The sequence below is a fragment of the Melospiza georgiana genome, chromosome 1 (genome assembly GCF_028018845.1).
Source record: "Melospiza georgiana isolate bMelGeo1 chromosome 1, bMelGeo1.pri, whole genome shotgun sequence".
Classification (NCBI taxonomy): Eukaryota; Metazoa; Chordata; class Aves; order Passeriformes; family Passerellidae; genus Melospiza; species Melospiza georgiana.
This window is the reverse complement of record NC_080430.1, coordinates 103,497,733-103,524,202: the sequence shown is the minus strand read 5'-3', so window position 1 is coordinate 103,524,202 and position 26,470 is coordinate 103,497,733. Positions and strand designations below refer to the sequence as shown.

Genomic DNA, 26,470 nt, shown 5'->3' with positions numbered 1-26,470 from the left:
GGCAGTTCCAGTTTAATGAAACACTTTCAAAACTGTTCTGCAAAAAGCTATCAAGGGGTGGGGGTGGTTCCTCTTAAAACATGTAATAAAAAACCTATCCTGTTTCCTCAATAACCTAAGTCCCACTACAGCATGGTTCCCATTGAAAACTAAACCAAATTAAACAGAGCCTGAAGATCTGTGGCAACTGTTATCTCATGTCAAAATAATATTGTTACCTCTCATGCATAAATGTAACAGAAACAATTGCTAAATGAAGCCATTGACTCTGGAAACAAGGACTAATTTAAAACTACTTAATTAAGAGGTATTTAATAGAAACTAGATCATGTCAGAAATGACTGAATGAAAACAAGGGATAAAGGAAATACCCATATATATTTTTAAAAATGTCACTTATCAAGGGGATAAAAGAAATACCCATATATATTAAAAAAAATTTCACTTATCTGCTACATATAAAAAAACCAGAATTCACTATCATTTACCTGTACTTTGGATTTTCTTTCTTCTTCAGGGCTGAAACTACTGTTGGTACTCAAATCTGAATCATTATGAATATAGTGAAGTGGAGAATCCATACCCTGTGAAAAAAAGAAAATAAAAGGTCACATAAAACACACTCTAAGATTAAACACAAAAGAAATACCAACATCAAGAAGTGCTGTCCTTGCCTCAGAGTCTATTTCTTAGATTAAAGGACTATATGTTTTAATATCAAATATAATTTTGCTGCAGCCCAAAATCAAAAGGTCGGCAAGATAAATCTGCTTTCAATTTCAAACAGAAGCTCCTCTTACTGTGCTCCATTTTGGTTCTTATGGAATGAAAATCACAGGAGAGAAGTACTTTTGAGACTGCATTAAGGAAAATATAACTAACATATGGGTCCCATTGCTTCTCCCCTGAATGGAAAGTAAGAAAACACCTGTAGCTGATTTTGATGGATTTGTTGCTTTGGATTTGTGCTAGAAAATGGTTAAAACAAAGCCACCCTCACACTGAAGAGTAGAACCTCATGAGACTCATGATGTTGCACCCTTCCTGGAGGTGATTATTCTATAACCTTCTCTGGACAAGCTTCACCTTATAGAACTGAGTCCTACTTGGCCACAGCTGCTGACAAGAGTTGTAACTTCTCTCAGCAGTTCTAATAAAATAATTTTCAGCAATAATTTTAGCACCTTGGCCACACATCTGAGCCTTTGGGAGTGGCAGAGGTGTGAGGGCTGCAGTGAGCTGTGCTGCTGGGGGGATGCACCAACACTTTCCTTCCAAGTGCAGCTCTCCACATACAATGGCTTCATGTAACAAACCATGGATTTCAAGCAGTATGCAATGAATATCTGAAAAGTACATCAGGCTGCTGTGTGCTGGAACAGGACAAAGGCATTTTTGCTAGATTTGAGCCAAGGTATCCATCTATTCACAAATGCTGCAGGGTGAGCTCCTAGGGTCAACAAAAGCAACAAAAACGTGCCTACTTCCACCAGCTGCTCAGATCATTTTAACAACGAGAATTTTCCAGCAAACTACAAACTTCTTCCAAAAGAAACCTCCAGGATACAATCTGTCTTCCTTGGTATGACTTCAGACAGTTGCTTTTTCCTTCTCCACAAGCTACTTTCATCTAAGCACTGGGCTGCAATTTTAGCTGCTGAGGTACAATTACAGGTGATAAAGAACAGGCAGAGCTGTGAGGCAATTGCATATCTCTGGCACAGCAGTCCATGTCACCTGTCAGGCTTAGGAAGCAGCAGCAAGAAGGTGTTAAAGATCCAAGGAAAGAAGAGATTTGCAAGCAACTCCATAACTCAATGTGTCCAGCAGCACACAGCTCCAACTGTAAAACCTCCAGAGGCTCTGAAAACTATGTCTGCAGGATTTTTAGTTTGACAGTCAATTCCTCCTTCACTCTTTTTTAGCCTTTTGTTTGTCTGGGGGTTTCTCCCCCTTAAAAAGAGATTATTTTCAGCATTGCCAGTCACCAGCTTTGATGTCTGGCAAATCATGGAATTATGAGGCAGCCAGTACACTCTAGCCACAGTACATTTCATGAGGTGCCAGTTTGCATGGGACCAGAGGTTGGTCAGCCATTCTGTTACAATAAAAGTGAAAGGACTCTGTCTCACATTCCCTGCTCAGCTCCTAAAGCTTAAGCTTCAAAAAATCATACTTTATGGACTGAACCAGTCAAACAACCGAATATAATGGAGGGTGTCACAGATGGGAATATTTTCACTCAGCCACTTTCAAAATCAGATATTCATTCCTGAGAGGAAGAGTTTCAGTAGAGAAGGCCAGCCATCAGTCAGTATTTAGGTCATGCAGTATCCCCACTCCTGAAAATGAAGGTCCATCTTTTTCCATGCACACACCAAACCGAGCATTGCAGAGAGCCAGGACATGAAAATTCAGCAGGGTTTAGCCTGAAAGCTTCTTGTGTACCAAGAATGCAAATCTTTGCCATGGCCTTAATGCATTCTTGTGTACCTCAAACACAAAATCTTTGCCATGGCCTCTAAAATCTCTAAGGCTAAGCTTCCCTTGGCTGCATAACAAGAGCTCTGGGGTTGTGCTCCAAAGATCTCTGCTCTGTGTCGAGGGTAGCACACCAGGACAGGCAGTGCTGGTGCTCCCTGATGGAGCAGCTGGCCCAAACAAAGAAGAGGCCAATGTCAGGGGTCCATCTCCTCCTGGCATCCATGCTATTCTTATTAGAAAGAGGTACTTGTGCCAGACAGGAGTGAGAATGTTTTAGCCCAGTTTCCTTTCACCCTCTACCTCGAAATAAAAACAGATTTCAATACACATCCCCTTATCAAACCTTATAAAGAACATAAAACCTAAAAAAAATAAAAACAGTGCCTCCTGAGAAAAAATAAACAGCTGCCCTCAACAAACAAGCTTCATCATGTCCCAAAAATCTTACTGGTCCACTCTTTTACATCATTTATTTTAACTGAATAGAGAATCTCTCTTAAACATGCAGCATTAACTCCTTCATGAACCAGTACAGCTGCCAAAGGACACGCACACTGTGGTTTTGCTTACTGGAGCATGTGCAGAACTGTGCAGGCTGCATTCAAATATAAAATGCTGGACAGCTTCACTTCCCTCAAGAGTCTGGTACCCTACTGACACACTGCTATGCTGAGACTTAAAAACTGCAAGAAAAGTCAAGAAGAAAAAAAACCACCACCACAACAAAACCCCGACCACAGTAAAAAACCCCAACAACCACCTGTGAAAATCAGAGGTCTCTTCACTGCTAGGGGCAACAGTCTACTTGCTCAACAGATCACAGCTTGATTCTCAGAATTCTAGGTCACCTCTAGAATATCTGCTCACTTGTAAAATGAGGGCTTGATTCAGTGCCAGTAACAAACAAGAAACTGACAGATTAAAGGCATCCTCTTAAAGCATAAAACTGAAACATGCAAAATCAACATATACCAGCAATGTGACTGCTTCTTAAATTTTCTATCAGCATTATACTCTGTATACAAAAACATAAAACACAGGACAAGTCCCTCTGCACAAACATCACCTCCCAAAATTCTTAAGAATGGAGGAAAACTGTAATTTCAGGTAAGCATTAGAAAGAAGAGATTCTATAATAAAAAAAGCATTTTGAGCCTGACATAAAGGAATCTGAGGCAGGCTGGTGTTTTTGAAACAAACCACATTTGTATAGTTAAATTATGATTGTGTATCATCAGCAGTAACCATGTAAATGTCATATTCCTGAACCCCTTGTATGTTTTTGGTCTAGATGGTGGTCCAACAGCTTAGAGAATAGTTAATTAAATGCCATCAAGAAACACTGCTCTAATTCAAGAAGGATGAAAATATTTTATACTGAACTGGTATTAAGTACTAGCCATTTCAAAGATGCTTGTCAAAATTTCATCTGGAAAATACAATTTCAGTAGAATGATTCAACAAATCACTTGCTCTGGTTTTATGGAGCCTATTTTGGAACCATTGCTATCTGCAACACAACAACATTTAATATCACCTCAGCTTGTGGCATTACATGCAGTGAATGTAGTGGGTTTGGCCTGACAGAGCAAAGAACAGAAAAGAGTATCAAATGCCAGAACTACAGTCAGCCAGGGAATGGGGAGAAGGGCTGAAGGAGTAAATGCAATAAACTTCAAGATGTTACTGATTGCTAGAATCCTTCAGCAGTCCGCACAACATGTCAGTTGCAGGTCCTCAACTTCTCTGATGCAGACCAGTAAACCATAATGAATCAACTCACAGGGAGCAAAGAGAATGAGAACAAAGTACCCCATTCTACAGGTTCAGGGAAGGGCACTGGAGAAGAAGATTCACTCATTATGAGTAGGGAATCTATTTTAAGCAAGGCACTTTCACATTAATAAAATGTGGTAGCATTAAAACATCTGCAAATGCAACAGTCACAGAGATTTTAACAGAAACAGTTTAAAGAATTTACATGGACATGCACAGAATTGGCAAAAACAAAGGCACCCAATACCAGTAATTTTATTTTAGTAGCTACCATTTCAATACCATCCAACAAAAGGGAATGTCACACCAGCCAAAAGTAGAAAGCACTTGGCTGCAATCATCACATGAATGCAAATTACTGCTCTGTTACTGGAGCCCTGAAAATCCTAATGGAAAAAAATAAAGTACAAAACTCTCTTCTTACCTCAACAGTGTCACGAATTAAAGGCACAATATCACTCAGTATAGGTTTAAAACTTTGTTGGTCATTGATGGTTAGTTCAGTCTGTGAATCTGTTCCCTTGCCAACACTGGCCATTGTCTCTTCTTGAGGATGCAAACTGGATGCTCTGAGTGCAGCAGACAACACCTCCACTTGTGCTGCAGTACACAAAAGAGAAATACATGAGAGACCAAACTGCACTTTTAGCAAGTGCACAGATTCAACTTTTAGACAGAGACTAATTAACTGAAAGATGGCAGAGGAACTACAGGAGAGGTACACCAACTTAAGATCATATTGGTAAATCCCAAACTAGGGACCAATTAAGTGCTAGATTAACACCCCACTCTTTTTCTAGGGTACTCAACCAAACCACAGTCCAATGAAATTTGTCCCTAAAGCTGAAATAAACAAACAAACCCCATAATTCAAGACAAATAAGGAGACTGCTGTTATGGCAGGATCAGCTCTTTAACAATTTTAGTAATATTAATAGTGCAAATAGTTTTTTGGGGCAGGATAGCCCATGAATATTACAGACTGGGCCATTTGTGGGAAGTGGGACTAAGAGACAGAGACATGAAATAATTCAAACAAAGATTGAGAACAGTTTTTGTAATACACAAAGGATTTCAGTTCTGAGAGGTTGTTTTCTCCCTCTATATATGTTCATTAAAATCTTAACATTTTAATAGCAACTACAAAGCAAGACCTATATAGAAAGATGCCAGACCCAATACTTCAGCCTTCTTGGATCCTCAACAAATAAGAAGGTCACACTGTGTGATGTTCTCTTATTCATCTAAAAAAGGCATTAGCACTTCATATTCTGCTATCCACTCTTTTGGAAAAGATCCAGCAGTTCTGAGGCTGCTCTGCTTTCACCCCTCTGTTTACTGCCAATTAGAAAAAGCTTTGTTGAGCAATGCTCCTTGGCTATAGCCTGACCTGAGATCAGATATCAGGGGCGATCTCAGTTGCAAGTGACACAGAATTCAGTGCAGATTAATCCACCCTGCCCCTCTCCTCCTCCTCTTCTTTCCAAGAAGGCAGGGAGGAATTATCTCCTCACTTATTAAATTTATCCAGCCATCCGGAAGATCTGTTCATCATAGATTTTGTCTTTTCCAAGGTTTCTTAAATGTTCACTGTGAAATTACATGACAACCCATATGCTTCTTTTTAATCCCACACTGCCATACTAAACTACAGAACTCTGAATTACCCACTCCAGCATTTTCAATATGGTTGTTAACAAGTACTAAATAAAGAAAGTTGGACTCATTTGTAGATAGAAGAAACAGATACACAGATATACAGCTGTTACAAGAAACAAAAATTGTTAACTCAGCAAAATCTTAGATTAGAAGCATTAGCAAAATCTAGCAAAAATTGGAAAACACACTGTGGGTTTACATGAGCAGGAATAAAGACAATTTTTTAAAATATGCAATGCTAACTCTCTAACTCTGTCCAATTTCTGATAAAATAACCCAAATGTATTCTTGCTGTATTACTCTATTCCTCAACATGAAACAGGAAAAACAAATTGTTAAAAACTTAAAGTATAATCAACATAATACTAATACTTCCACTATAAAACATGTGAAAAATATAGTTTAAATATATATATTATAATTTACATATAAATATATAAAAATAAGGAAATTTACTGTTTCTAACATTAATAAGACTGCTACAACCTTACTCTTCAAGTATTACTTCACTGGCGATAAACTTGTATACTCTAAGACCCATAAGAATAAAAAAGATCAAGGTTAATAAATTTTCCCAAAACTTAAATGTTAAATAAATCATCCCCAATACCAGGCAAAGTAAGTGGCTATGCTAGGGCAAGAAATGCCTGGCTTATTTCCAAACTATTTTAACTTAGAGAAATCAAACAAGAAAATGGAAAATAATTATATTCTGCTGCACATTGAGACATTTTTCTTGAAGATGCCTTTCATGAAGGACAACTTCATGAAAAATGTGCATTTCTCTCACCTTCACTGAAAAGTGAAGAAAGCTTACCCCGACTAGGTAAACACACACTGCTTCAATACTGTTTATGTATTTTCTGAAAAATCCACACAGAGCTAACAAAGATTACTTATAGCAACAAAAGTATGTACAGTACCTATATCCTCCAAGACATATTCCCCACCCATGCCCCACTGTCAGCCTGCATACCTGGACTGCCCTTGCTTAGGGGCTTTAACAGGATGGAGACAACACCTGTCCTGATTTCCTCTGCCTGCCCTAGAAGAAATATGACAAAAATGTGCATTTCCTCAGCTTCTTGTCAATTCTACAATCTCAAGATGTGGCGGTGAAGGACAGGAGAAGCCAAACTCCCAAGGATTTCACTGACTGGCAAGTGCCTTCTTTCAGTGCTTATCTGTGACTTCAGTGCTGCCATTCACTGAAAGGTGAATGTCCTGAAGTCCACAAACATCTTAAGGTCCTTGGTAAAAGAAGAGCCAAGGATCGCTGCTGCTCCTTATCTCTCATGAAGAGATTTCCTACTGACATGAGACAGGCAATGGTTTGCAGACAATCATTTCAAATTCAAGTAAAGGATAAGGCTCTCGTGTGAATGACAGAGAAATTCTTCAAGAAGGGAGTCTCTGGCTAACCAGTTTTCACAAATACAATTGGTAAAAACTGGAGTGTAAAGGTCAGTTTTGCACATAGCATAGAACTCAGGTAATTGCATTGCTCAGATAAAGTCAATGTTTACTGGATCTTAGACCATTAATTAACTCTTTCTTCAACACTTGTTTCAAGTGAGATGTATTTTTAAACAAAAAAGTATTTAGTCTTGGCTACTGTACCTGCATCCTAAAATAACTAGTACAATCTAGAAATTCTAAATCACATTTTATCCCTCTTACTTAATTTCCTGGTTTTCAGGAGTTTCTGTCCTTTTAATAAACCTTACTGTTGTTTTCTGTTTCTCCTGATGTTTCACTAGAAGACGTTGATGTTTCATTTATTTTTTTCTTCTTTTTGCTTTCTTTTTTCTAAAGCATCTGCCTTCCCTACCCTTACTTCTTACTCAGAGGCAAAAGCTATGGGCTGCAACCGGTACAGAGATGAAGTAACTGAAACATAAGAACAGTTTCTTCTCCACTTACTCCTCACCTGTTCCATTAACAATATGTTTCAGACTTTTATTGCAGGCAGTGCAGTAACCTAACTTACAGTTCTTATAAGGGAATGGGATCAATTAACCCCAAATTTGGGCTGGTTTGTCCACATTAGGTCTCCTTTTGGCAAAGCAGCTTGTAACTAAGTGACTTAGGGCACAGTTAGCCTTAGTAGCCTGCAAGTCAGGTTTCCTCTATTCCCCCAAATAATATTAAGGAAAGCTGATATTACAATGATTTAGCCCTTTCTATACAGATCATAAGATAAATCCAGTTGAAGAAAATGTCAGTGGAAAGAAAAATAAAGAAATAAAAACATCTGAGGAAAGAAAAGCAATCTCTGAAGGAAGTGAAGACAGCAGCAGCCTCAGGGAACTGGAAAAACGTGCCCTGAAAAAAGACCTGTGATGATTTTTAAAAAGCTGGCATACTTCACAGGAGCGTGCAGGTTCCCATCTCCCAGCCTGAGACCTTCCAGATGTCTGGCCAGTGGACTGGAAAGGTCCTTTCAAGAGGGATTACAATAGCAGTGCTTAACTCTGCACAGCCTGTGCAGCTCTGCTAGCCAGCAGTTTGCCTGTGAGAAGACAGGCTCTCTTTATCCTGGTTGCTGAATGCTCAACCAACTATTGCTCAGATTTATCACTTTGGCAATATGCTAGTTCTGGAAGGAAAACCTCAGGGTAAAGAGTGAGATTCAGGTGAAGCAGTTTATCCTTTTTTGAGAATGAGACTAGGGGAAAAAATATTCTATGATGGTTACTGATTACTGTTAAAAACCTGTTTTTGCTGGAGATCTCATCAGTCTCCACGCCTTGAAGCAAAGATCTAAGGCTTGAAACAGGAACTGCTTTATTGAGGTGCACTGAGAAATTCCCAAACAAATCAATACCACCCACCCTCCCCACCCAAAAAAACCCCAACACAAAACACCAAACCAAAACCACACAACCATGACCAGTGGGAATGTAAACAGCAACCCCTTAGAGTTTGGCATCCAAGGCATCTGGAAGATGGGGATATGCACTGAACATGCCATACTCTGGGCTGCACGACCTGGTGATGCCTTTCTTTTGACTCTTCCCATTGGCATGGTACACTCAGGTACTCCTCAGATAAAAACTGAGTTATTCTTTCTCAATACTTCTGCTATAATGATGCAAGCAGGTGAGGGGAGAAGCAACTCACACAAGACACAAGGGTGAAATGAGACATGTGAAGCAGAGGAATGCCAAACCCAGAAAGAAAGAGAAATGAAAATAAAAAAGGAAATAGGAGGGGGAATACATGTGGAGGGAAGGTACAAAGGTATGCTGCTAGGGATGAACATCCAGTGCAAAGCAGAGGGTGATGGGAGGAAGAAACAACAACAAAAAAAACCACTAAGAAAACCCCAACTAAACCATATTTTTCTGACTCAGAGTAATTGCTGGCTGAATTTCAGCACCAAATCTTCTTATCTGCCTCAGCTCTCAGGGATGGGCTCTGAAACCAACTAGCAAAATAGAAATCATCAACCTCCTCCAACTAACCAGTGAAGAACAGCACCCAATTACCATCACTATACATCCTGCAGAGTCAAATAATAAAAATTCAGTGTGATCTTAAGAAACTGCAAAAACCCTGTGCCGTTATGATTCCACACAACAGGAGTAAATTTTCTTCTTCTCATAAATTTCTAAAATGTTAAAAAAAAAATTTAAAACTTTTGAAAAAGAAAAAAGAAACAACCAAAAACCCATGTCAAAGAAGGCTGCTGCATTTGTACAGTTAAGCATAGAGAGGCAAGGCAGAGCCAGAGACAAGGTCACCTGAACAACTTTATCTTACTGACACATGCAAAACATCATAAACTGCAGTCTCATTCCCAAACCACACTTCATCACTTCATCTTGTCACGCCTTCAGGATCCTTGGCCAATGTGCTACAGAAGCCAGAAGATGTGTACCCATGGAAGCTCTCCAGTATGGCAGGCCTCCACTTACCCACCACAGAGAACACAGCATCTTCCACTCCCATCCCTTGGCTGGGAATGCAGCAATAAAGACAGGAGCACAGCATGGAAGCAGGAGTCCAGGACTTAGGTGACAGCAAGCCAATGAAGAAAATAAGTGCAAGAAAAAGATCACAGGGATTTAAAAAGAAATAAAGAGAGGAAAAAAAAACCCTCCTAGCTTGCTCAGTCATTGCTGTCAAAGCAAAGCCTACTCACAGTACAAGACTCAAAAACATAATGGCCAGCTTTGCAGAGAGGGAAGTGCAGGCAGGGTCAGGCCCTATGGACCATTTGGGACCAGGGCTATTTGGCATACATTTGTAAGCCATGTATACTGGAGACAAAATTATCTGTGAAATTAGGTAGTTTCATCAAATTTCCATGAGAACAGATTAAGATATACTTTTGATTGAATACTAATACCATCAGATTGCAACAATCATTTTAGATTATATTGCCATGAGCAAGGAGACAGGGCTCTGATCTTCTGGATTACCCCCAGAGCAAGCCTACCTTTTGTCACAATTTAGGAAGCATAAGATTCAAAAGACATGTATCAAGTCAGCTACTCAGACTAAAGTCTGGATATCTACCACTTCTATGTCTGCCACAGTGTTTGAGACAAGCATGCAAAATTAATACTACTTGCACTTTATGCAAAATTTAAATTGCAATGTTACTAAATTGAAACAGGCATGTTGTTAAATTCCAGCTTCTTGAGCACTTAGACTGAATAACAAGAGCACAGGCAAGAGGAAAAAGAGTAGAAGATTTAGGAGGAATGTTTTATGGGGCTTCATTTCACAGCCTTGACCAAGTCAGAGTGGGGAAACCCATTGTGTTGACAACCTAGGAACAGTTTTCTTCTACTTAAATGTGCAAATGTTGGTCAACAACTCCACAGAAAAGCTCCTGACACCCAGTCAAGAGACCTACAAACAAACAAAAAGAATTCCAAAAACCTGCTCTGAAACAAGACATGAACACACATGATAAACCCATAACACAGGACAATTCTGGATGTACAACTACATGCTTACATAAACCACTGTAATTTATGCATTAATGTATGTTCTGTAACTATAGACAGAACAGCTTTACAAAGTAAACCTGAACAGCAGTGCAAAGCTTCTGCAGTTGGCTTCAAAGATGGGTTATATGAAGACTGAAGTCATTAGCAAGGGTGAAATTTTTTTCTTACCTCTCTCCTTAGTGCCCAAAGCACTCCTAAAGCAAAGTTTTATCTGCTGACTTCACAAGTGATTAGATAAAAGTACAAAATGGATTTTAAAAAAGTTATTAGCACATCAACCTACTAACAATAAAATGAAGTTGAAAGCAGTATCAGTTTATTCTAAAATATCTCCCCCCAACATGCCCCTCCTTTTCCTCCTACTTTTTCTGGTATAGAGCCATGCTTCCCCCCTTAGAGATTCCTCAGCTCCAAAATAACATGACTGCCTCCTTAGTGGTACCTCCAAACTTTCTGACTGTGACACTCAAGCCCAATGTGTCTTAGAATTTATTCAGCATATGAATACCAAGAAAAACCTATTTCCAGTAAGTATGTGTAGAAGAGCCAAGTCCTTTTAGCTGAGGAGGTGTCTCTGAAGTGCTGCTCCACCACCTCGTCACACTTATGAAACCCTTCTCCATTCTTCAAGAGCTTTTAAAATGGAGAATGTGTGCTCACTTCAAGAACTCAGCCTGGATCAATTATCAGCCTGATCTGACAAACTTGTCGCATTAAAGCTGTAAACATGTGACTGCAATAAAAAAGCCCTTGCAGAAAAAAATGGAGACTAATTAATCCAAAATCAAATGGATAATGAGTAAAAAGAAAACCATAATTCACACTGATAATTAAAAAAATAAAACCCTCTTAATCTGCCTTATTTTACATGTATGCTAATTAGGAATAAACTTGCTCATCAACAGCTCATGCCTTTGAACCATCTATTTGATTTTAATGTCAAAACAGGCAGTCAGAACTTTATACTGCCTAACTGCACATGCATTCAGTTTATAAAAGGAATTATACTCCTTTAAACATCTTTACACAAATGCAAATTCCCTTTTAGCTGACGATATATCAATTTTCCTCAATCCCTTTGAGGACCAGGAGAAAACAGTACTTCTGACTTTTAAAACAACTAAGAGGTTAAAGCACAAACTGCTGAAGCAACATACACGTATCTCCAAACATTAAAAATGCTTCAGTATCTTTACCATACCTTTAACATCTGGATCATCTATATGGGGTTCCAAATTTTCTATCATTTCTTCTAATTCTTTCCTTGTTGCCACAGGAATGCTTGGAGACACTGGCATAGTGAGTTCCTGAATTTCTCTATCGAGTTTTATATCAGAAGTCTGCTGAAGCTCAAAGTCAATATCTATTTCAGGAAGTGGAGTCCTCCAGAAATGGAAAGAGTTGTATAATTCCTGCTCTGAAAGAGAGGTTTCCTGTGAATTCAGCCCAGCCTCCTGCACAGCTGTTGTACAGCAATGAGAACTTTGCTCGTTCTCATCTGCCATTTCCCCACAAGATTCTGAAGGCAAAGTGCAATGGAAGGATGATTCAGTCTGGAAATCACTTTCCCTCTTGGAGTTATTTGACACTGTATTTTGATCTTCTACGACATTTTCAAGTTTTGTTGCAAAATCATCACTATCATCACAATGTGAAGAAAGATCCTCTGTCCTGTTGTGCTCTTCATCTGTTGTGCCATCTTCTGTGGTCCTGACTTGCTCACAGCTGAATGCCAAAGAAAATGGACATTAAAAAACCAAAATAGACTTGTTATGCTCTTTCTTGATAACACACATGCTATCAACTTGCTATTTGTCAAAGTACATTTATTTACACCATAACAAAACAGAAGTCATAGAATCACAGAAGAGTCAAGGTTGGAAGGGATCTCTAGAAGCCAAGTGGGCCAACCTCCTTGCTCAAGTAGGAACAACCAGAACCACTTGCCCAGGACTTGCGTCCAGACAGGTTTTGAGTACTTCAGAGGATGGATACTCTACAACCTTCATGGACAACCTTTGCCAGTTCTTGGTTATCCTCACAGTAAAAAAAAAAAAGTAGGTTTTGATGTTCAGAGGGGACCTCCTGTTTGGAGTTGTGGCCATTGACTTGGAGTTGTGGTGTCACTGAGCATCACTGAAAAGAGTCCAGCTCCATTCTCTTTTCACTCTCCCCTCAGGTGTTTATGAACATTGGTAAGATGCCTCAGTGAGCCCTCTCTTCTCAGGCTGAAGTCCCAGCTCACTCAGACTCTCCCGACAGGAGAGATCCCACAATCTGTCACTTTGCGGCCCTCCACTGCACCCTCTCCAGTGTGCCTCTCCATGACTCCCTCTGGATGGCAGCACGACCCTGAGGGTGAAGCAGCCACTCCTGCCAGTTTTGTGTCATCAGCAGACCTGCTGAGGCTACACCCTGATCCTCTCAGATCACTAAAGAGGTAAAGAGGATGTTAAACAGGACTGGACCCAACCAGTGCTGACCCCTCTTGACACACGGTCAGTGACCTTCAACTACACGCTGCTGACCAGTGCCCCTGGGCCCAGCCAGGTCCTCAGCCCATCTCATTATCTCCTCATCCAACCCAACTTCAGCAGCTTCTCCATAAAGATCTTACAGGAGACCATGCAAAAAAAAAATCCAGGTACACAGTATACACTGCTCTCCCTTGTCTGTCAAGTCAGTCATCTCATCACAGAACATATATCCTAATTCTGGTCTATGGAGATGAGAAGATCCAGATCTTTCCATTTACAAATATTCAACTTATCCAGGAAAGTTAGCTTTTCTAATAGTTCATGGAGAAGAAGACCAAGGAGGCAAAAGTAATTTGTAGATTTAGCAAATTTACCTGTTCTCCTGTGCAGAATCACAATCTTCTGGGTTATTACCATCTTCTTCTTTAAAGTACTGGCCACTGCTGGATGGATTAGCAAAAGTTGATATGAAAGGCCCCAGAGACTGAAAAGCTGCTTGGCGAACCTAGGGGAAAGGGTCCAAGGTGAAAAAACAAAATTATTTCTATATATATAAATCTTGCTGTCCTAGAAAACATAAAATGCCTGCTACTAGGAATTGAAAGGGTCATAAGCCTACTAAAGAAATCAAGAAATCAAGAGCAGAGGCTCTTGTCTGGAAAGAATCAGTCAGATGTCTACAGAATGCCAAGTTTAAAAAAAATGTTAAGAAAAATGAAAAAGCACAGTGAAACCAGTTAAATCACAGGTTACCAAACTGACAGGCTTATTCCCCACAGCCAAAGGAGGAACAATCTGTTTAGATAATAGAAGCAGGTAAATTCGAGAGCTCAGAATTTTAACAACTTGAAAGGAAAAAAACATCATGTACAGAAAGCAGACATTTCAGTTTCAGAAATCTGACTGATAAGCATTATATTTCTTTCCCTTTCCTATCTGGCTACGTCGTGCATTTGCTCCTCCTTTCTCCTACTGTTTATTCTCCTTTTCTCAACAATTCTCTATCTCAATTTTTGTTATTTGATTATTTCTGCTGGGCTACAACTTGTATGACTTTCCAAGGTCCATGAACTCATGCTTCTGTGCAGATGATCCTTTGCTCCTGGAAGTTGTCTGCTTAGTAACAAACTTAAGGTTTAAGAGTAAATCTTCAAGATGGCAAAAAATGAAAAACCTCAACCAAACAAAAAACAACCTACCCTCCCAACAAGAACAAAAATCCCACCCAACCCCCCTAAAAAAAAACGCAAACAAAAAGCCATCACCTAAGAAACAATACAATTTTAATTAATAAGAAACTCCCCACCATCAACATCAAAAACATCCACAAAATCCAAAACTAATCAACCTCCAAACCAACCACAAACTCCACCACGCCCTCCATCAAAAAACAACATGGTGGTAGGGAACCTGAAGAAGCATAAGTATACCATAATTTATTTTCCAGTTTTGTTAATGATTCTCAGCTATGTTCATCACAGGCAATTCTGTAGCTCAAAAAAGCTACTTCACTGGCAGAGTTTTTCTTACATGCTGCTGTAAAAATGTGAGGGACTCTCTACACCCATCAATGAACTAACCAGTTTAAGAACAATTTTGCTTGAGGTGCATGGAATAGGTTAGATTACCCACACCCATGAGAAGTTCTACATAGAGCATTGCAGTAAAATCCTTCAAATACAACAGCTATTCAAAAAATAAAAAGCAATTCTTACCCATCGCGAAGGATCACTAATCAAATTAATAAAAAGGGTTGACAATTTTGTCCTCCGGACTTCCTGTGATGTTGCACAAGAAACTGCCATGAAGCACTCAGCACAGGCTTTCCTAACTCCCCACACATTATCAGAGCAGAGCTGGAAAAACCTTGGCAGCTGTTAGGAATACAGTGAGTTAGTTTGCAAGTCTTAATAAGCAGCACTTGTTTCAAAACAAGTTCTCTTTTCACATTCATTTTTCTTCACCTGGTCCACCTTCATACTTAGATGCACAGTTTAACATTTGCAAGACAAAGAACACATACGCAGTAGCACCATGCCTCTAATCTGCTGCTTTCATATTACTTATGGATACAGATAAGGAAAATTCACCTGTTTGAAGAATTGCAAGGAAGTACTAACTCTTAAGAATGATTTATATTCCAAAAACATCCCCCAAAAGACCAACTTCAAAAATACCCCCAAGACCAAGAAACCTATTGTAAGACAAGTCTACATGTCTACACCATTCATGTCCACACCATTCTTTTAAAGCAGGGACAAGAAAAATAATACTGGTGCACTATTAGGAAGTAATTCTTTACTGCAAGGGTGGTAAGGCACTGGAACACACTGCCCAGGTAGATTGGGGATGCCCCAAGCCTGGAAGTCTTCAAGGCCAGGTGGGTAAGGTCTTGAATAACCTGATCTAGTGGAAGGCATCCCTGCCCATGACAGGTGAGGTTGGAACTAGGTCATCTTTAAGGTCCCTTCCAAATCTTAACATTTTTTGATTCTATGATTAGCATTTTACCTATCAGAGATCACTTCAGATTTTTTGTGAGATTTTTGCTGAAATAACAAACAGCATCTTCAGAAAGAAAAAACTTCCTTTTCTACCTACACTTCTCACTGTTAGATTTATCAACCTCTGCCACACTCTATCCTACAATGCAACAGCAAAGAAGAACAGGGGAATGAGAGAAAGACTGCATTTGCTCAAGAAATAACATGTTTGAACAGAGCAGTGGTTTTACTAATATAACTGAAGCATTTTGAAGGTGCTCAGGTGCTTGGGCTTTTTGGACACAGTAATGGCAAGGGTGGACAGAGTGCAAGTGAGGCACAGCTGCCTTGGCTTTGCAACAGGCACAGTAACAAGACATGACTAATAATCCAATGGCTGTTGCTACAGCCTTGTTCACATTTATTAATGTTCAGCTGTCCCCATCTCTGCAGCCAAGTATCCAGGACTTTGCCTCTAATTTAAAAAAGCTTTTAGATTAGAAAATGAAGTTTTATCATTCAGCTTTTTACACTCCTCCTTTTTTCTAACAATAATCCAAGAAGAGCAGAAAATGGCATCTTCTGTTATAGAAAGAGAATCCCAGCTGTCCTGTCACACATTACTGCTTTCAAATGAAATAATCATCACTTTTTATTGCATAGTAGTTTAAGTGCACCCTGTACAAAGTTTTAATCCAAATTCATTACGCTAATCACTAAAAAGGCAGTTGTGTGAGAGAAATCAATTTACATCCCAAATCAGGAAGCATATGGGATGCAAATCCACACAACTAAACTTCACTACCAAATGACTTGAATCATTCAATAGCTAGAGAAAAATGCAGAAAATGCTTTAAGAGTACAAGAAATGACCTGAGATCCACAATAGGCCTATCTGTCCCAACACCACAACTGCAAAAAGTTGCAGAGTCTCTGGCTGAAGTCACGCCTGCATGACTTACACTACACCTTACACTCTGTCCATGCAGGTCCCTCGCTAATTCAGGGCATTGATTCATCAGCCTCTGCTGGCCCTCAACAAGCTCACTGTCCATATTCCCAAGAGGAGAAAGCCTGAAGAGCTTTCAGAGCTCCAGAGCCTGCCATGATAATTTCTCCTCCCTAGCCTTGTCACATCTCCAAATCCATCAACATCCCCTAGCTCTCCACACCCACCATGGGAAAGCGTGCACAGTTAAGGATCCTGCTCTCACCACTCCATCCAGTTCCCTGCTCTTCCATTTTGAATTTGTCTCTCTTCTCTTTATTTCATTTTTTATTTCTGAGATTCACTTATTTCCTTTACTTTACTTTCTCTTTCCCTCCTTTCCAGGAGGCTGCTGGAGGCAGGAAAACTGACTTGAAGAGATTAAATCAATACATAAGCCTCAGCATCCCCAGCACTTTATTCCCCCTGCCACACTCCCCTGTGTCTGCAATCTCTCATGAACTGCCCTTCTTCTGTAGCTTGTCTGGCTCCACTCCTGAATTGTATTAAGAAGAAAAACCCTTTAAGAAATGGCTTACCAGCATTTCTTCAGTGGCTTGCTGTCCAACCACACTGCAGATATCTCCAAAATTGGCTGCACATACCTTGCAGACAGAATGGAAGAAATAAAGACTAAGACCACTGCTTTAATACAGCAAAATCCAAGGAGGAAAAAATCAACAACTTTTAAAATCAGAAAAATATGCTTTGGTGCAAACTCATTATGAGCTACTTTCCCATTCCATCATTTTCTACGTTTTTTAAAAGACAAATAATTTTATTTTCTTAAAAATTAGTCAGTCTTTTTTAATCACAGAAGAACCCCAGAACTTAAAAGAAAATAAAAGAGGATAAAATGTATTTGAGGTGCTGTCAAATTAAAGAACACATGCAGTTATAAAGGGAAATAAGCTATCCAGTGGCAGGATGAGAAAACACTGCCACTGGATAGCTTATAACTCCACACCTAAACATAATGATGGAATACTGGTTTACTTCATCTTTGATGAAGATGAGCATCTTGAATTCCATCTGTGCACAGAGATATGAGCTCAGGTGGCTGAAAACATGGAGCATCAGCCATAGTTGCTCCATGTTTTCCTGGCTACCAACACAACCATAAGGACAAATGCCCAACCACACTGCAGCCACCTATGGCATAAGGACAAGCAGATTCTTTCTTTGTTTCTAGTAATAAGGGTAGTGATTCTGGAAAAAAAATCTCAGTGTCAAACATTGAAATTTGTGGAAATGCGAGATACAAAAACCCCCACAGCTTTCACTTCCACATGTCACAAATGAGATCTACCAGGGAAGTTTCTTAGTCACATGCAAGTTCCAAGCACAAGACACATTTTTTCACAGATAATGCAGACCAGATGCTCGTAATTCATACCTTACGAACATGAAACATCCTGCAGTCACAGCACATCTCGCAGAACCTGGGAAGCACAAGTCTTTCCGTGATGTCCTTCCCAACCATGGAGGCCATTTTGCACATAATCTAATGGCAAGACAGACATTTAATCAGTGATGCTTGCATAACCCACCATGCTGTGTCAGCAGAGGCTTTTTACATCTACTCTCTATTCTGATGAACATAACTATACTAAAAACTGTGAAAAATATTGAAAACAAAATGCCATTTGAATTGAAAAGGTTTGGCCACTTTTGCAAAGAACTGTTTCCCATTTCTTTGTCATGACACAACAGAGATGTAGAAGATAACATTGATCCTCCAATAAACTGAATAAAATTCCTAGCTAACAAAGATAATTAGACTCTTAGAAATTATTCTCCTATGTTACCCAACAGATCTTAAAAAAAAAGAAAAAAAAAGTACATGATTCTTTTACTACTTCAATACAAAATGTATATATGTACAATTAACAGAAAATTATTGACAATTAATGTGCTTAAGAGACTTCTGAGTCCTATATGGTTTAAAATTAAATACAACACCACACTGCATACATGCAACTCGCAAACATAAAATTACCAAAGAAATGTATCACATCAAAAAAAACCCTCTTCCCCTCAAACTGCTCCTTCATTCTAATTTGTACTGAAACTTAAAAAAGCTTTAAAAAGCAAAAAGAATTTTACATTTACCATTCCCCATCATGTCAGTAGAACTACTTACATTCATTCCTCTATAATAACAAATGATGGCTTTTCTAACCTCTAGGGGGTTGATGAGGTACAGAAATTTCTGTCAAGTTTCAATACCTTCAAAACCATCAAGACAGATAAAACTAATCTGCTTATACTTTATTCCCTTATGTAGTTGTAAGCTTCATCAAGAAGCACTAGAAATTTGGTGCCAAATCCAACAGTGATTCAGACTTTTTATTGTTTATCAGTCCAGCCACTGTAGGAAAGTAAAATATTAAATGAGGTCTCTCTCAAGCAAAAAGAACAGAAAAAAATTCACCCAGCAGAAAGCAGCAAGATAAATTGCAATAAAAAAATGAAACAAAAGGGCCTCCATCTGCCATTTCTCCATTATAAGTTAACTATTCTACTAACTATTTTAATTCAACACATACATTTTAATTACGAAGGTTGTGTCTAATGCAAAAAAATGGCCACCAACCAACCAACCATGAGTTAATCAACTCAGATGCTTATTACTTTTTTCCAATAAAACACCACAAAATCAATAAAGTGAATAGACATACAGCAAGGAGCAAAAGAACTGAGGCATTAAAACTTTTGAACTGATGGAAATTTTCCACACAGGCAATTTAAACTTCCATAAAATAAACAGACAAACATTCACAAAACTAAAAAGCCAACACAGCAGATGCTTTAGGAGTCAATACAATTAATCCCCTGCACTGTCTTGTTCAGCTGGGGTTTTTTTAAATAGCATATGTAAGTTTTTGAATTTAAATCATAACTTGACCAGAGTGTACAGCACTGACGCAGCACAGAAGTTGTTACAGATTTGTTACAGAGAGGGAATATAACATTTTCTTTTTAGTAATGGCTGTGCAACTTGGAAACACACCACCACCATTGCACTATCAAGCATTCAGGCAAGCTTTTGGCTGTGTGATTTGGCACTGCTGTTACTTACAGCCACAGCTTCAGTCTTCACATCGTCGTTGCTGTCTGGAGCTGTCAGATCTATCAGCACAGGGCACACTTTGGTCTCCACATCGTATCTCTCAATGAGTTCTTGCTCCAACAGCACTAACAAAGCTGCCTGGCTTGTCTTTCTGACCTGCCACAGAAAGACAAAATTGAACCAAGCAATTCCAAGACAGTTTTATTTTTTGAAATACACGTGTGCTGTATTTTGGAAGGTGTACCTATATACCAACATACAGCAGTACTAACTGCACGCAGTGACAGGACAAGTGCTCCACAAGTGCTTCTGCAAGCACTTCATGTTTGCTGTCCTGTGTTTTGGGAAGTATGGAGGTGGATACCTGCTGTAGCTGACAATGTGCAGGTGTTTCTTGGGTTCACACACAATTTGTTTTAATGTCAAAAAGAGCAGTCATGGCAAATTTGAAGGAAACGCGCAAAGAAAAAGCAGCGCAATTAATGGAGAGTAACAAATTTCTAATACTGAATAAATCCTCTTTTTCTGAGATTAACAAGAAATAGGCTGGCAAGGAGAAACTGCATTTATTTCCAATGCCTTTAAATTCTGAGACACAATTCTGCTTAGTCCCAATTAAAAAAAAAAAAGTGCAAAAATAAGATACCCATTATTGACGTCATAGCTTGCTAACCCCTACCTCCAAAAAGGAGTAATTTCACCAGAAGAGAAAACTTTACATACAGCAAGAGACTACATATACTGCAATGCAGCAATTTTGGAAACACCTTTGAGCTCTTTGTTTCAGAGATCCACAGCCCAATGAACTATTCAAGAGAGGTTAACACAATGAAAACAATCACCTAGCATTGAATCTTCTAGCAGGAGAACATCAAACAAAAGTAGAGTTGTTGTATTATACATGAATTAGCAAAACAACTACTAAGAAAAATAGCAGTTGGGCAGTTATTTTTAACTCTGTAAATTTTGAAAAGGGCAAGGAAAAAAGTAACAAACTCAAGAGGCCTAAAATATTGAAAAAAAAGGCCTCAACTAGCATTAGTCCAGTCTGAAATGACTGGAGAAGCCTCAAGAAAGCTTTGGACAAGCAAACTTATATATGCAGAGAGACCAACCACGAATTCAATCCAAAATGTTTATTGGATTGATATACAAATAACTGGTAATGAAGGCACATCATGGTATTAAAAACTGAATTATACAAAGGACTCAATTTTTCATTACTACCATTCCTTTTTGCCAGAATTTTAATTATGCAAGCTTGTCTAAATTACTAATTTTGTCCATATGAATACAATACCAGATAAAAGGCCCCAAATCAGGACAGATCACATTAGATGTAAAAAATTGTAATTACATTTTCTTTAGAAGATTTTTTTTAATATTTAAGTAAATTTATAGTACCATGTATTTCATGTCCATTCCAAATTCTTATATCCCAAAATATAACACACTTGTACCACGCTAAATTTAAATAATTTGGCATCACAACAGTATTTCACCAGCTACAAGAAACGTACCTGGTTATTCTGGTCGGCGAGGTATCGCACCACAATCGGTAGCAGGTATTTGGAAAAAGCATAAGGGATTGAAGGTCTGTTTTCTTGACAGAACATGGCAATATGAGGCACCTGCTCCATCAGTTCTGCCCGTACTGTTGGCTCTGTAAGGGTCAAAACAAAACCAAAAAATTGGCACAATATATGTTTACAAGCATGCTCCCAGATCCTGCAAGAGTAAGCTTCTTACAGTACCCTACATACAAAGTATGGTCTCAGGTGTTCACGTCAGTGTGTTTGTCAAGCTTCATTTTGACATCTTTTTACAAAACCAGATAGTACACTCTCTGCTGCTGAACTACTAAAAAGTCACATCTCACATTCTTAGTAATAAAAAAGAAGAGGTGTAAGATAGCCATCAAACATTATGAGTATCAGAATGTGATGGTGTTCACAGGGGTCTTAAGATGAGGGAAGAGACAAGAATATTGACTTCATGTTTCAGAAGGCTTGATTTATTATTTTATTATATATATTATATTAAAACTATACTAAAAGAAGAGAAGAAAGGATTTCATCAGAAGGCTAGCTAAGAATAGAAAAGGAATGATAACAAAGGCTTGTGACTGACTGAGACAGTCTGGACAGCTGGACTGTGATTGGCCATTAATTAGAAACAATCAACATGGGCCAATCACAGATCCACCTGTTGCATTCCACAGCAGCAGATAACCATTGTCTACATTTTGTTCCTGAGGCCTCTCAGCTTCTCAGGAGAAAAAAATCCTAAGGAAAGGATTTTTCAGAAAATATCATGGCTACATCAGAGTTTTCCAAACTCCCTACGAGCATCACCTACTTCACAGAAACCTCCATGCTGAAAGCAAGTCAGCCCAGAACTGGCACCACTGTGAGAAGAAAGGAACTGAGTGGGAGTCTGGGCCATGGCCTCTCAGGAAAGATCTCACTGAGCAGGACAACTAGCCATAAGCACAGATCCTGTTCTTCATTCTTTGCTTTTTAAGGCTACTGATGTAATTGTCAGATGGAAAACGAAAGCATCTTTCCAGCTGCTTCTGCTAAACCTTTGAGATGTGTTTCTCACCAAAGTTGGTGATTATTTAATAAATATTTAATTAAATTTTTAAATTCAAGAAATGCCACACTGCCTGGATGAATCCTAATCCCCACAGAATATGCACATATATCTGGGGGATGAGAGAAGAAGCAAAAGAAACAATACAGATGTAGATTCAATTCCAACTATTAGAAAAACAGATTCAATTTAAGAAGCAGGACCTTATTACGTGCCTAACTTCCCCCTGGGGATAAAAAAAAATCTGAACTGAGTAGCTCTGCCTTTTCAGGATTTGCTGATATATGCAGTTACCACTGGTCTACTGATTACTTACAAAAAGGCATAACATCAGTTACTCTCAAACTATACTGATTTGATTTAGAATATTTTAAATAATAAGATGTATGTGTCACAGGATAGATACATATGCCTTACTAAATTTTTATCTAAAAGTTGTTCAGGCAAAAATGGTATAACCTGAACCATCCTCCTTGGAATACTTGTAATTAACATGATTCATTAAAAATACAACCTTTTGTTAAACAGAAGCATGCAACATGCATTTGTATTTAACATGGCGAGTGTGTGCAGCACTTGGATTTCTTGAACACTGGCTACAAGTGTAAACTCAGGTCTGAATAAAACATAACAAAGACAAAGCAAGTCCCCTGCTGTGTGCAGTCTTTTCTTCACTGAGAACAATGAGAACAGAAAAGATCACTGCACACAAAGTAATTAAATGCCTATGGGGTCCAGTTCCTTCACTACAGACTTAAATTACTTTTCCTATAGAAAAACATACCAAAATCAGAGTTGGAAGGGACCTTATAGAACATCTAGTTCCAACCCCTGCGGGTTGGGGTTCCACTAGACAGGTTGCTCAAAGCCCTATCCAACCTGGCCTTGAACACTTTCAGGGATACTCTGGAAAGTTTATGAGTTGTTGAACAAGTTGCAAAATACAAAATGAAGTCTCAGACAAATCAGTATCGTATAGGTTTGCTGTTCATGACAATAAAGTTAAAAAGTCTTCCAATCTCTTCTGTATCTCTTCTCAAATGTTATCAGGAGTGCACAGGAGAAAAACATTTTTTTTTTTAAACTTTAACATGTGCAGGTTAAACTCCATAAGCAATACTGGCATCCTGAGGTTCATATTGAAGAAGTCAGATCCTGAAGAACACTATACAAACTACGTGCAAGCTTTAGCAGATCTAACAAAAATTCACACCTTAACAAAATGCTGAACTCTAGTCTCGTGATCAAACACTCCATTTGTAGCACTAAATGTAACAGCTGACCAAAACATGCACCTGTAACTAGGACAAACTAATAGTTGATGAGATTATTAATTCTGAAAGTTGGAGTCTCCATATTATACTAATGCAAAGAAAGAAAATATTCCTGTTGTTGTAACTCATCTTTTGCTTCCTTACAAAAATTTGCCAGAGCAGTCCTTAGAACACAAGGAAGAGAAGGTGCAATTGTTCATTAGGATGAGGTGGTGTTGGGGGGAGTCAACCAAAGTAGATTGGGTGCTTTCAAGAGTCAAGTCGGCAAAAACATCTATTTTATTCCGACATTTAATTCAGTTCTGGTTCTTTTATGTGACAAGGCCTGGCTTCTTCAGTTCTGGAAGATGGGCTTGAAGTGTGCCTGAGAAAGGAGTCCTTTCACATGCCAACTTTGACACATCAATGTGGTTTTTTTCCACCTGTGTGACAACCTGCTCAAAGGAGGCTGAGTTAAAGAAGCCTTGCACCCTCCATTTGCAACTGCCCAGTATCCACTGAAAGCAGAGCAAGAGATTGTCTTGGCAAACAGGCTGTACACCTGAGCAAACTGCTCCCAAGAGCAATTTGTTTGAAAAGGGTGAAGGTGGCAAACAGAGCAAGATGAGGAACCATCAGGCTGAGCAAGGAGGACAGGAACTTGATGGTCAAGAAATAGGAACCAGTGCCCAAAGCCAAGGCTGGAGGAACTCACCTTTCCCAGGTTAAAGGGGATGGAGAGTAAGCAAAATCAATCTGACTGAGGCTGCATGCACGGCAGCAGTTCTTCTTAAATGGCTTCTAAATTTGCTTCAGGCAGTTCCCACCCTCCCAGACACAAAACCTGCAGCTTCCATTTATGCCAATGCTACTGTTCATGCAGCCAGACAATAAATCCTATCAAGGAACTGATCTAGCTGATGCAGCTTTTGCCTCACCACAGCAGCATAATTAAACAGCAAGAACTGGCACTTAATATTGATCTCCCTGTGCAATCACATAATTCCCTCAAGTAGCAGAATTGTCTGATGATGAAAGCAAGCAATGGTAAAAGAAGGTGCTAGAACTGAGGGAAAGAAGCAAAATATTGGGAAAGCAAATTTATTCCTCCTTCTAGTGGGAAGCTGTGCAAAATGTTCAAGTCAGGCTCTTCACAGAGTAATTGCACACTACTCATTTGATTGCCATCTGAACTCTGTCTTGATGCTGAAGAAATAGCTCTGCAATCAAAGACAACAAAAACTCTGCATTAAGTGTATCAAGAGCTGGGTACACACTTTGGACACCAGGCACTCAAAATGGGGAGACTCTTTCCATACCTCTTTGACACCTTCAAAGTTTGCCCACCCACTGATAAAGCAATGGCAAAACTTCCTTTCCCTAAATTGATGAGGTTTGCTGTGAAACAGGATTTATACATTTCTTTATGAAGCACTCCAGCAAGAGTGCAGGATGTACCAAAACCACAAGATCCTTTTCCTTCAGAACAGGGCTCATCTATTATGCAGCACTTATGTCATCTGCCTAACAATACCAACGACCTGCAGAGGTAAAGTGAGCCCCTTGCTTCCTGAGCTACCAAGTCAGCTCTGGCGTCGTGAAGAACACGGGCAGATGAGACGATGCAATTAAAGATTTGAAACATTCATGCCCAGGAGTGAATTAGAACTGTAAAGTCACCTTAGTTCTTACATTCCCTGACTTTTAAGTACCCGGCTCTGGGATCTTTGTAAGGTCGATTCAAAGCAGCAAACAAGGAGGGCTGTGTAGGGAACTGGCTGTGTAACACAACATCGTAATTCGCCATCAAAAGGCGTTTGTGCTGTTCTGGGGAATTACTGCTGCTATGCAAGAACCTGAACCTTAAGCTTACCAATTTAGATAAGAGCTCAATTCTTCCAAAGGCTGAGGCATATGTTCCAGCGTGTACTGAATAGAGCCTAATCTTGCAGTCTGATGCAGTTACAGTAGAGCTTTTTTTTGCATTACGTTTCCTTAAGACCCAGGCAACAATGCCAAAAAAAATTCACTGAAGTCAGAGTGCTTTCTTATTCCCTTCATCTATTCCTCAGCTTTGTCTTTAGCTCAAACAGGTGGCAGCTCCAGCAGGGATTCCAGAAGGCTTCAAGACATAACAGCGTCTGCCACTTCAGTTTAAACCTCCCTGTTGTTTAAAACCAAATTTACAGCATGGTCATTGTGTTAGTTTTGGCCAGAATTAATTTTCTTCATGGTACCTGGTATGGGGCCATGTTTTTGATTTTTGCAGGAAATAGGGTTGATAAGGGATGTTTTAGTTATTGCTGAGCAACACTTACACAGAGCCAGGGCCTCTTCTGCCTCTCACCCCACCTCACCAGCAATCAGCAGGAGACACACAAAGTGGGGATGCAGCCAGGACAGCTGATCCCTACTGACCACAGGGACACCCCAGACCATGGTGTCATGCTGATCATACAGAGCTGAGGGAGAAGGAGGAATGGGGGAAGTCTGGAATGGTGGTGTTTATGCTCCCAAGTCACTGTCAGGTGTGACAGAGCCCCTTCATCTGGGGATGGCTCAATAGCTGCCTGCCCATGGGAGTGGTGTATGAATTCCTCTCACATTGGCAGGGAAGAAGGCAGCTTAAACGTTGTTTCCAGCACAAATTCAAACATGGCCCAATATTAGTTACTATGAACACAATTAACTCTACCTCTGCCAAAGCCAGCAGTTATC

At 39.4% G+C, this 26,470-nt stretch overlaps 1 protein-coding gene across 4 annotated transcripts in view; it reads right to left on the bottom strand.

Moving 5' to 3' along the window:
• Positions 1-26,470, bottom strand: part of PPP4R1 (protein phosphatase 4 regulatory subunit 1) — a 63,112-nt gene that overhangs the window by 7,900 nt on the left and 28,742 nt on the right. For all 4 annotated transcript variants that reach the window (XM_058019521.1, XM_058019540.1, XM_058019549.1 and 1 more), the window contains 9 exons: positions 21,425-21,567; positions 19,914-20,060; positions 18,228-18,335; positions 17,371-17,436; positions 15,076-15,234; positions 13,735-13,865; positions 12,085-12,608; positions 4,685-4,860; positions 489-584 (listed from right to left, as the gene is read on the bottom strand). In XM_058019521.1, coding sequence (XP_057875504.1) covers positions 489-584; positions 4,685-4,860; positions 12,085-12,608; positions 13,735-13,865; positions 15,076-15,234; positions 17,371-17,436; positions 18,228-18,335; positions 19,914-20,060; positions 21,425-21,567 — 1,550 coding nt within the window. The remainder of the gene's footprint in view (positions 1-488; positions 585-4,684; positions 4,861-12,084; positions 12,609-13,734; positions 13,866-15,075; positions 15,235-17,370; positions 17,437-18,227; positions 18,336-19,913; positions 20,061-21,424; positions 21,568-26,470) is intronic.